This window comes from Acanthochromis polyacanthus, chromosome 13, assembly GCF_021347895.1.
Source record: "Acanthochromis polyacanthus isolate Apoly-LR-REF ecotype Palm Island chromosome 13, KAUST_Apoly_ChrSc, whole genome shotgun sequence".
NCBI classification, from domain to species: Eukaryota; Metazoa; Chordata; class Actinopteri; family Pomacentridae; genus Acanthochromis; species Acanthochromis polyacanthus.
In genome coordinates this window covers 15,567,828-15,580,236 of record NC_067125.1, presented here as the reverse complement: position 1 = coordinate 15,580,236, position 12,409 = coordinate 15,567,828, and the positions used below count along the sequence as shown (strand labels likewise).

The following is a 12,409-nucleotide window of genomic DNA, read 5'->3' as shown; positions in this document are numbered from 1 at the left end:
TCCCTCTTTCTCAATTTCCCTCCCTTTGCCTTTCTCATCAACAGATCAAAATATCTCAAGTTCATCTGTGTTTGAACTTGCCTAGCAGGTGACATCTCAAAATGAGGTTTAATTGCCCTGTCCACTATCTCACTGTAGAGTGATATCTTTCTCACCTTACATCCTCCTGTCATACACCTGTTACCAACATACAAACACTCAGACACTCATGTTATGAACAAGCACACTGTCTGACAGGTGACATTTTTATTTCACTTTGGTCTGTGTACTATTATAGACCTACCAGTCAGGTTCTCCCACTACACACACAACCCGATTACCCCTCTCATCCCGTCATACTGACACAGGATCAAAGTCAGATACAGAAAGAAAGCAACAGAATGTCAAGAGAAGAAAGAAGATGAAAACCTGTGTTGGTTTGGCACCAGTTGTGTGTGTAGGGGTAGGAAGGTTTGTGTGATCTTTGATCAAACCTGTGTTCATAAAAAACTAGTTCAGTTGCAAAAAAAGCAACAAAAAGCCAGAATGCCTGTTTAACAACCACTCTGAATTTACATTGATTCTTGTATTAAAACTACTGTTTATTGTGGTAAATTACATATTCCCACAAGCAAAACTAAGAGGGAGAGTGGAGGACCGTCAATCCACAACATATCTCACTCCTGCTGTGTAGCCAGCCATTCATCATCATTAACTCCCACACGCCTTGCCATCTTTTCCTTTCCTATCTCTATCCCTGCCCTTTTATTATTATGAGTGTGAGTGATGGTGTACAATTACAGCAAAGTACTGGAAAATTACTGTGTAACTGTTGAGGGTCAACTGAGAGGAAAAAGAGAGGAGAGTGAAAGAGCGTAACTAAAAAGCAAATGACTTTGTGGCAGTTAAAGTGGAAGACTGAATTACAATATGCTACTCACCTGAAAAAGAAAATTGAGCAAATCTGAGCGCAAAAGGATACAGAGATATGTTGAAAAAAGAAAGCAAGCAAGAAAGGCAGAAAGTCTGTTGCTGTCAGTCCACACTAGCTTCTCACACATCACTGTGCCGTGCATCATTATCTCTGCCTGAACCTCTGACCTCCTGACCCACGTTTGGCCCAAGGCTCCAGAGCACAACAGTGCACACCATGTGTTTGTGTGTATGTGTTTTGTTTGCGTGTTAACTCAATGAAGAAGCTGCAATATGAGAGAGAGAGATAATCAGCTTACATTAGACCACGTAGTGGATTGGCTCACCAGTCCGAACACATAGCAACATACAGACAAACCTAAAACCCTGCTTACCATAATGAGCGCACCGGCTGTGGCATACAGCACACATACACACACAAACACACTGCAAAAATTAAAGCAAGTTATCCATCATGAACCAATCCCTACCGTACGTTTAAGACAGGCTTAAGTTACAGACGGAAATTAATTTGTCATGGTTTCCATAAGCTCTTAATCTTAGAAACTTCTCTAGCCATCTCTTACTTCCAACATTACAGACACTCAGCTTACTATGTGGTGAGCAGTTAAGGATTTGACACTTACAAGTCGTCATCATTTTGTGTCATGTAAATGATTGTGTCAGTGATTATATACCATCTACAAAATAGTGTGGGATCATTAATAGCGTACAGATGGCATATTCACTTGCTTCATCTGAAATCACTACTTATCAGTGTCAGTCAAACCACTCAAATTAGTGATCAACTGATGTTTTTTTTTGTTGTTGTTTTTGTTCGATATTTGGAACCACTATGTACTGCATGTTATATATTACAGCATATGACAGCAGGCAACCTGTTATTCAAAACAACATTACTTCATTAGCTAAATATGTACAATAGAAATATGACACCCTCTGTTTACTGTAAGATTGACAGACTGAACAGTTAGTTTCCTCTTTCCTGCTGATATGTTTGCTGTTCTTGTCTGTTTGTTAATCTTTCATTGTTCTGTCTCTTTTACTGCCAACTAAAGCCGAGAAGCATTTATTGTTTTCCAGACACTGTTTTGGGTAAGCTGTAGCTGCCTCCTAGCTTAGCCACTAGCTGATAGCGTGAAACAGCAGTTTTCTGATTTGTGGCAATGACTTGTGCTTCTTGCTCAGTATTTGTAGGTTGTGTTTCTGATAGAGAGATGCGTTTCTCAGTTAGAACAGATTGATATAGTTAATCTTACTGTAGAAAGACGTTACACTGTTCTTGATAGCGTCAGCCACAGGCTTAGAGGCACAGCAAGCCTCTTAGTGATAGCCTTATCAAAGCATTATCAGGAAAATCAATTGGTTACAATTTGAGTAGTATTTGCTATCTCATCTTCCAAACAAAGCTCTGCTAATTCATTCATTCATCTGCTAATTCATTCATTCTCTCTGCAAATTCACTCATCTATCACTGTCTATTAACAGTAGCTTTCAGTGCTGATTGACCGTTACTCATGACGTGTAACCGATCAGATTGAGTTGAGACCACACAGTGACTACAGACACAGTCGGCTGCATAACAGCCAAAAGAGCACAATTCATTTCATCAGTAACCTATAGACCTATAATTAAAAAATAATAAAATCCTGATTCAAGCTATCTATCTATTTATGTGCATGATGTCAATATGAGGGCTAACCAAACACTAAGAGGCACAAGCAATGCTCACTGCAGAGAATATTTTTGAAGATGTGCCCTGAAGTTGCTGGTGCCGGAATGGGGAACTAACTGTTGCTTACATAGCAATAAATTTTATGTCGAGGTTCCACAATTTTGCTATCTCCTGTCGAAAATGCTAAGTACTTTCCAAATAGGTTTGGTTCTCACATTGCTCTGACTGTAAGGTCGTCAAAATTGCACCTGCATTTAATGTTCAAATAACGAAAGTAACAGTTTGTGGCTCCTGTCTGTCCTGCAATGCGCTTAGAGGAGCCTGTCTAGGCCCGCGTGAGAACTCTTGTCGGCTGTTATCCACTATGTTTCATGCTGTCCAAAGACGAAGACGACGAAATAAGGGAAGAAAGTTAATCAGCCAGTGAGTTAAATGCTCCCTGTATCAGAACCTATTTGAAAAGTTGTTTGCATCACCTATGAAGCACACTGACTCGTCACAAACCTGCTAAAGAGAGCATTTTTAGGGTTTGCTACACAAATGTGCATGAAAATACATTCCGGAAACATGGTTTATGTTTGTACGAATTCTGAGTCAGTAAAAATATTCAGCAAACAATTTTCGATTCAACTCCATTCGTTGCAAGATTATCATATTGTGTGTCCACATCCATCCCACCTATTTATCTAGTTCTAATGACATCATGGTAATAAAGACTGAAAAGGAATGAAGAAAAGCTACACATGGTTGACATGGATTATTTCAGTCCAAATGTGTTTCAAATGCTTTATCCACTATCAAATAAAACACTGGAAATGAACCATGCTGTAATTTTATTATCCATAATGTGTAATAGTCTATAAATGTGTGAATGGCCCATGTCGTTCAACTAAAATTATGAGAAGGTCTACCGTGCCATAAAACGAAACACAGTTTGCAAATTTACAGTTACAGGAACACATTTCCAGCTGCTGCCTGTCTATGACCTCTGTTCATGCTAAAGATGGGTGGAGTGATACTACTCTATTATCTATGGGAATTACACAAAGTTAATTAAATGGGGTTCTGCCATTTGCATACAGCACAGGACCTTCATTTGGCTGATATAGAACTGACCTAATGATACTGTGCCTTTAAACTGACAGTAATCATAATGAACAACCACATTAATCTGTCTGTCCATGACATCCTCTAAATTATTATATAATTGCGGTGTCTACTTGGAAAGTGTAGTTGAAGCTGCAGATGTGGTGCATGGTGTCATACACTTGTGTGACAAGGGCTTTAGAACTGCGTCACTGTTTTGAGTGTCAACAGGACAGTCATTAGATATTTTGGGCTATTCATAGCATTTTCACGAGACATGGCATGCAAGCATTTCCTACATATCGCCCAGAAACTTAACTCAGCCTTTGATGACAGTTTGTTTACAGACATCTGCTATTTGATTACCAACTCTTTAAAGCTGATGTAAGTGACACAACAGGAATCTTAACCACCTGCTAGCTTGTGTGCATGTGTGTGTGTGTGCACCATATGTCACTTAATGTGGGTAACCACACACAGACAAACACAGACTTTCCTTGCATAGATGACGTCAACTTTCCGTGAATTTGGGCATATTAAGTGGAAACAGTAAATGCAACCGTATATTTACCATCTTCCTTCTAATTCTACAGCACAACATGTAGTAGCAAGCAACAAAGTGAATGAATATATATTTGTGGACAGTATCCCTTCATCAGAATTATAACCTGAACTGATATCAATGATGTAACATTCACAGGAAAGCTACACTTTTGGTGTGCACTTACATTTCCCAGAATATCTACTGACAGCCCCCAGGGGACATGCCTGAGCCTGTTGAATTCAGCTGATACAATACATGTGTAGGTGGGGAGAGAAATAGCAATAAATAATGGGCTGTTTAGGCTGTTTTTATTGGAGAAAACCTTCTGTCGGCTTCCTTCTGTGTGAATGTTCAATGCCAATGCATGTCAGTGAGTACTGAAAAAGGCCTTCTTCCATAATTCTGAGGGTCTGAGACATTCACCTGCAATCGTTTTCCATTGGATAGAAGTGTTTTGAAGGAAGATTTTTTTCTTAAAGTTGGTATTAAACTGGTTGAACCCTCAACGTGTTGTTTCGCCATTGTTTGACTGAACCTGACTGGACCAGACAATATAAAACCGCCATTCTTAAGGCTGTAAAGACCATAAATAAAATGTACTTTCTTAAAGAGGCATTTCACCAATGGACAAAAGGTTACTTAAAAAGGACTACTCTATTCAAGTGGTGAAAAGACAGCAGCTACAGTTATCTAATGCCTCTTTTTCAGGTGAAAATCCGACAACACTGAACCAAAAAGGATATCTTTTGTCCACCTAACACCTCCACACATCCTGATTCTAAAGCAGACTCTGCCCCCACATGTATCATTTCTGGACACTGATTCAAAGTAAAATGCAGCAATGTGGTACAGTGTAATGATGCTATTACTAACTATAGGATAAAAAAAAATTGACTCCCATTTCCTGATAAAATGAGGTGGTTTGTCGAATGTTAAGTTCACAACATTTCTTATAATGCTAAGTCTGCCCACAACTTTGTGTATGACTATGCTTTTCTGAGCAGCATTTTCCGCCTGTAAACAAATCTAAAAATAAATTGCAAAACTGTATATATTCACTTGGGATTCAATCAGTAAGAAAAATATGCTTTTCCAGATGTCTTCCCGAGGCTCATCTCTGCTTTTCTTTTTCTAGGTACATGATGATGGTGAAGGGGTGGATGATGACAGTAGAATGTATAATTATGCTGCTAAGTTTGCATGAAAGATGCACATACACATGTGCGCCAGTGGGATGGATGATTTGTCTGAGAGTAAGTTTGTGTGTTTTTGTGTTAGCAGCATGACTCACAGGATAATTGCCCACATGAAACCTGGCATTAGTGATCATTTCACACCAGGGATGGGAAGCACAAACACCTACAAACCTCACCTCTCTCCCAGCTGTTGCACGTTTTTTCTCAGCTCGTCTAAATTTTTATTGGCCTTTTGAAGTGCGTCATTCAGAACTTTCTCTCTCTCCTCGGTCTTCCTCTCCAGTTCTTCTCTCTGCCTCCTGAGTTTCTCTGCCTCTAAGTCTCCCAGCTCTCCTCTAAGTTGTCTCTCTTTTTCTTCAGAGATTTTATGGTACTCCTCTTCCATCTCTCTCCTCTTCCTATAATATTTAGCTTCAAACTCATCTCTCAGAGCTCTCGCTGTGTCTTGGTTGATTTCTTCTAGCTCTTCTCTTGCCTTTTTCTCCTTGACTTCTGCTTGGTGAAATGCCCTCTCCCACTCCACTCTTTCCAGCTCCAGTGCTTCACGCTGGGCCTTCTCTCTCTGGGCCATCTCCTTCATTTCTTGGAGCTCGGCCTCTAACTGAGCCACATGGGTGCGCAGTTGATGGAACTCATGGTATATGAGGTAGCTTACACCGCAGTAAAGACACACTATTTCACTGCTCTCCATCTGTAGAGACAATAAACACAATTTGTCAGAATTAATGATTAACTAAATAATTACCAATAACATCAGAATTGCAATTATTTACAAAACTTTTATTATCTTTACCTAGAGTGGTGGAAAAAAGTTTTCGGACACCCTTAAAATCTGACACAATCTCAAATATTATCATGGGGCGGCATGGCTCAGTGGGTAGAGTGGCCGTCTTGTAACTGGAAGGTTGCCGGTTCGATCCTCGGCCCGTTGTGCTCATGTCGAGGTGTCCCTGAGCAAGACACCGAACCCCTAATTGTTCCTGATGGGTTGTGGTTAGCACCTTGCATGGCAGCTTCCACCATCAGTGTGTGAATGGGTAAATGTGACATATCATCATGTAAAGCGCTTTGGATAAAAGCGCTATATAAATACAACCATTTATCATGAAATATTTGTGGGAAAACCTTTTTTGTGTTTCAAAAGGTGTGGCTGCATTAGACAGACACAAATACAAATGATATCAAAACTAAATTCTTGATAGTTTCAATATGTTAGCCTCCATATAGTCAGTATCAAAGTCAACAAAAAACAGAGAAAGTGTTCCTAACTGAACAAAAATAAATAAACCATTGCATCATCAAATTAATATTTAGTAGTCCTTCCATTAGCAGCAGTAGAGCTCTAATCCAGGCTGGCATGTTCTCCACGAGCCTTTCACACGGTTGAGGGGTAATCTTGTCCCATTCTTCTTGAATCGCTTGAATCTTTGGTTTACTCTTTAAAACAGATCTTTTGACAATCCACCAGGGATTTTCAATGGGGCTCATGTCCGGGGCTTGAGCTGGCCACTCTATGACCTGGATACTGTGCTCCTGCAGCTAAGTTCTACTGGTCCTGGATGTGTTCAAGGGGCATTATCTTGTTGAAACATCCAGTTTTGACCTTGACGGAACAGAGCACATGCATAAGGGAGCATGTGGGTTTTGAAAATTGAACAGTACTTGGCAGAGTTGTGCTATCACAGACAGTGAGATGACCAACACCAGCAGCACTCATGCATCCCCAAACCATGATACTGCCTCCATCGTGCTTGACAGTAGGTACTGTACATGCTGGAGATTATGCTTCGCCGGCCTTCAAGGTGTTGGTTCGTCTGTATTTCTACAGAGTATATCCAACTCTTGAAGGACTCCATCTGCACTTTCTGGCTGTCTGGCGGCAGCTGTACTCTTCCTGGCTGAGAAACTGTATCTTCAGGCGTGTTTCCTGCACATTAGGTCCCTTGTTTTAGCCATTTTTGTCTCTGAAGAACTTTCAAATGTGCTGATTTTATATAGACATGAAGCTCGACAACAAAAAATTCCTTCATTAGTGGATAACTGGTACCAAAATGACCTAATACTCAAAATTTCTAATATATTTTCATGGAACCAATCAATTTTAAGTTTTTAATGGCTTTTTTAGGATATGTTTAGTATTTTGGCTGTGACTCTACTAAAAGAAACTGCACTTGAAGACCAAAGAGTGATTCTTTATGCAATGTTTGACAAACGCATGGGGTGTCAGAAAACCTTTTTCTACCACTGCATATGGCTTAAGCCTCTGAACAGTATACATTTTTGAGGCCTCTCTATTTCTAGCTGTGGTTGTGCTGTTACCATAGAAGCACCAGACATGATTTTGCAGTAAAAATGAGCTCACAGTGTGTAAAATTGTGAAAGGAGCAAAAAACAAAAACACACAGACACAGGTTTGGTTTAATTATTTTGGCAATCAACTTATCATAGCCACATCTCTGCCTTTAAGGAAACATCTTAAGTGTCCTGAGATTTAGAGCTTCTGAAAACATGATTTCAAATCATTACCTTTGGTAATATTTCCTTAAGACTGATGGACAGCTGCCTTGTAGCATAAGCAAACAACTGCACAACTGTCATCGGATTCTGATTCATATGTTGCTCAATTTCAGTCGATATGTGGAAATACCATCTTTTTCAGCTGAGCCTTGCTCACTTTAAATCTCTGCTTCAGAAAGAGCACAGGAAAAACACAAATACAGAAATGTTTCATTTCTTCCCTTCATATGGAAGAAAACACCCAGTTTTGCATGTTAACACTATGGAAATAGTGAAGTTAGTACAATTAGGTTTTTGACTCAGAGTACTCTGGTACTAAGTGAACAATAAACTCATTACTATACTATATACTGTGGGATTACATTATATTTTACATTATTGTTTTATATATTTTTTCTAAAATATGATGTGTAATAGAAAGAACTGTTCTCCTAATGATGTAGCCCTGCGACAGACTGGCGACCTGTCCAGGGTGTCCCCTGCCTTCGCCCGAGTCAGCTGGGATAGGCTCCAGCACCCCCACGACCTTAATGAGGACAAAGCGGTGTATAGAGAATGGATGAATAGATATTCTCCTAATGGGTGACCCCTCCTAATGGGTGCCCCTGGCTACTATTAAAGTCTGACGATTCAAATTTTTACCACAGCCTGTTGATTTGCACTCACAGCAGATATTTAACAGTTATCTGTGCTTGTCTTGTTATGATATGTCAACATTTCTGCTCTGAAACAATGTCTCTTACACGGTTGTTCAAGGTGAAGCTGAAGGACTGAGCTAAGAAGTAAACAACAAAAAACAAACACCCAAGATAAAAACTAAAAGATAGCTATTATTGATAGTTCTTTGCATGTTGTCTCAGTCTAATGTACATATGAGTGTTTGTACTAACTGCATATTATAGACTATATAAATCCATATTTAAATACAATTTTTTTAAAAACATATCTTTAATCTGAACTCAAATTAGGCTGAGTTCAGAAATGGCACTTTGTTTTTTTAATGGCTTATTGTGTGGATCCTTTAAAACTGTGCAAAAAAGACCGTCAGATTTATTCATCACAATCTGTTTCAGCCATTGTTGTCACAAAGAGAATTTTACTGTATCTGTCAGCAGTTCAAAGCACAGGAACTCAGATACTTTAATCCTTCCTTCAGATATTGTCTTTGCCACTGTTCTCTCCCCAAATTATTTTTTCCTTAACTGTGCATGTCAATGTTCTCTCTCCAAGCTGCTGTCACTTCTTTCAGGCTTATGAGGGATAAGATCGCATCCCTCGAGCTTTCATCTTCATGACGATATGTGGCAGAGAGGCAGCTGATATTTGAATAGCATTCTGACAGCTCCCATGTCAGAAAGCTCCAAATAGACTGCTACATGATGTAAACAAGGTGAAATAAACTTTCAAACAAAGCTGACAGCAGTGAGCAGAACTGATCGTTTAACTCAAGACACAAAGGTCATGTCATTGCCTTTGAGTGCATATAATTAAAAACTGGCAATGACATTTGGATTGTACTTTTTTTTCAAGTCTAGGACATCTATTGACGGTGAATGGTGATTCTATGACTCTAGTGCCACATTTCGACCGGATTTACTGTGTTCTGATAAGCATCTTTTAAGGGCATTCCTGTGGACATTCTTGCTTGAGAATTTAATCAACTCATTTGTTTTAGGAACCCCATGAGCTTTCCTTCTTTGTCCTCAGGCCCACGACACCAAGGACTGACGGTAATAGTAATTCCAGTGGAATGTTTTATCTCACTCATCATGTTTAACTCATCCTTTGGAGAGGACAGGAGCAGAAAGCAGAAAATATTGCAAAGCAGATAACATTTTAAGGGTTGAACTTATTGCATTTACTGCTTAAGGACATTTTAAATATTGCCAGATATTATATATTGTCATTAATGAAGAGCTATGTCAAAACATAGCTGAGAAATAATTCAGAGTAAGTGTGCTTCAATCAACCCGGTGCAAGAGCACAAAAAGCTTCCTGATTGTCAAAAATGCTAATTAATATGTAAATACCGGTATAAGACTACTTTTTTAAATAATAAAATAGAACATCATTTAGATTCTATGATAAATAGCTAGGGACTGAAATCTATACTGAGATGACTTTTAATTAGCATTTGAAAGTTCCCTTATCGCATCCCCTGTAGTGATCTACAACTACCAAACAGGTTACAACAATTGCTAAGAGTCTAAACATAAAAAGACAGTCGAGTAGAAGGACAGAGATTAAAAGATTGGCAGCCACTGTTTGAAAGGTACTGAAATTGGTTTTACTGAATAATCATCATTCTTGACATTCCGCTATTCTTCTGCCTCTTATGTTTCTTTCTTCTTTATGCTAAAAGAGAAGTCAAAAAGCCTGGCAGAGCGGTAGTCAAGACAGACAGACAAGACACACAGCATCACTTGAAAGTGCTTTTGACATGACAAATGATTGGCAGTTGACACGTTAATCGAGATAAAGCTTCTCTCGCTGTCTCTTCACCGACCACATCTAACTTTCAGCGTCTGTCCCCATCTATCAGCGCCTTCTTGCTCTGTGTTAGCATCTTGTCTATCTATGTCAGGTGAATTTGCAGATTACGGCTGCCTCATGTCTGGAGGACAGCGGGGGGTCTGGTGTCGAGCTGCCGTGACAAAAGAAAGAGAAAAGAACACTTTGTCGAAGAGCACTACACCCGGCAATTAATCATCGTTAATAACACCAACTGTGCAGACACACTAGTGTTTCTGTGATTCTGGACTGAAGCTAAACCGAATGCTCACCACAACTCACACTGACAATGCTAACATGTTGATGTTTAGCAGGTATAATGTTGCCCACACTGCGCAGATTTGATAATTAGCACACAATTAAGGGTGTGTCCTGGTTTCTCTTTCAGTTCCACACCCTGAACACAGAACCAGGAACCAGCATGAGACTCCTGATTCATTTTGGTTCTGCTTTATGTTCATGCATTGTCTTTGCAGGGTGCCCTGTGTATTTGGACAATTGTATAATAATGCAAATATGTTCTGCTAATGGTCACACTGTAGGAATTTGAATTCCCCATGGTTTCACATTTGCTCTGATGGAGGTCTAGAAACATAAAGAGGATAAAAAGAAATGGGACAGAGAAGACAGAAAGAGAGAGGAAGAAGTATATCAGTGAGGTTGGAGAAAAAGCTCCACAGCATGACAATGTCTTACATTGTGTTGCCACAGAATGCACTCTGGAGAATATGGGCTATTATCTGCATGGTGAGTGTGTACAGTATGTGTGTGTGTGAGTGAGAGAGTGAGTGAGTGAAGGAGAGAGACAGAGAAAATAAGTGCGTGCAAGTGTGAGCAATATTTGAGACCGGGGCTCTGGGGGTTTCAGTGTTTACTGTGCAGCTGTCCTCGTGGTTCCTGGAGGCATGGATACAGCAGTTTGTCAAATAATGCTTATGCATGTAAATCTGTGTGTGTTTGTGTGTGGGAGGGTGAGTGGGTGTGGTGGGGGAGTTCTTTATGCAAGTGATGTAGTCACAAAGATGGACAACAAGGGGGCAATACACAATGCTAAAGTAACCTGAGGGCTGAATCGTGCCTTAGCGATGGCTTGGCACACACACATAAAAGCTGTCTCACACTCATACAAACCGTCAAAAACAGTCAAAAGCACATTGTGCACACACGGGGAGCAGATGAAAGGCACAGACAGAGACACACACACACCCAAAGACACACAGAGTGAAAAAAACAAATGGACACGTTAAAACCCACACCAATACGAGCACGAACATGTACGTGGCGACAAACAAAAGACACAGACATAGACAGACACATACAAAGGCAAATTTACTCACATAAGCATCTTCAGACAGACAGGAAACTCACACAATCACACACACACACAGATATACACACCCTGAGGGCAGAATGTCTGCGCCACTAGTGGGTTGTGTGCTCCCGTGACTGAGTTCAGCCCCACGGGGAGACCCCATGCCCAGGGCACTGACACGTTCACTTAGCACTCAAACCACAAAACTAACCCCTCCACACGCTCACAGACAGGACAGCTACCACACACAGCCACACATGCCTGCCAAAAAACCTGCAAGGAGGGAGGAGAGAAGAGAGAGGGAGACGAGGATGGTTTTGATAAAAACAGGGAAGTGATGGAAAAAGAAAGAAAAAGTGAGAGAGGAGGAGGAAAAAAGGTCTTGTTGTCCTTTAAATGTTTCATGCTGCAGCCAGTTCTTCTCTTCTACACACCAAACCCCTTTGTCCTCTAGTGCACACGACACAGCTCCCCTTGTGTCTCTCTTATCTCTCTTTCATTCAGCCTCTTGATTGACTCCATTAGCATGCTGGACTGTTGCCAAAAGCAGTTTAAAACATTCAATTTCAAGACACATACAGCTCGAACACTTGTACCACACTGGTCCAATTAATCTGCAATGAATAGGGCAATGAATACTGTATTATATATAGGGT

The 12,409-nt window shown here is 40.2% G+C and overlaps 1 protein-coding gene across 1 annotated transcript in view; it reads right to left on the bottom strand.

Annotated features, from left to right (window-relative positions):
- The window catches only part of lekr1 (leucine, glutamate and lysine rich 1), a 98,938-nt gene that overhangs the window by 69,885 nt on the left and 16,644 nt on the right, over positions 1-12,409 (bottom strand). Inside the window, exon 3 of the mRNA XM_051957853.1 lies at positions 5,590-6,104. Coding sequence (XP_051813813.1) covers positions 5,590-6,104 — 515 coding nt within the window. The remainder of the gene's footprint in view (positions 1-5,589; positions 6,105-12,409) is intronic.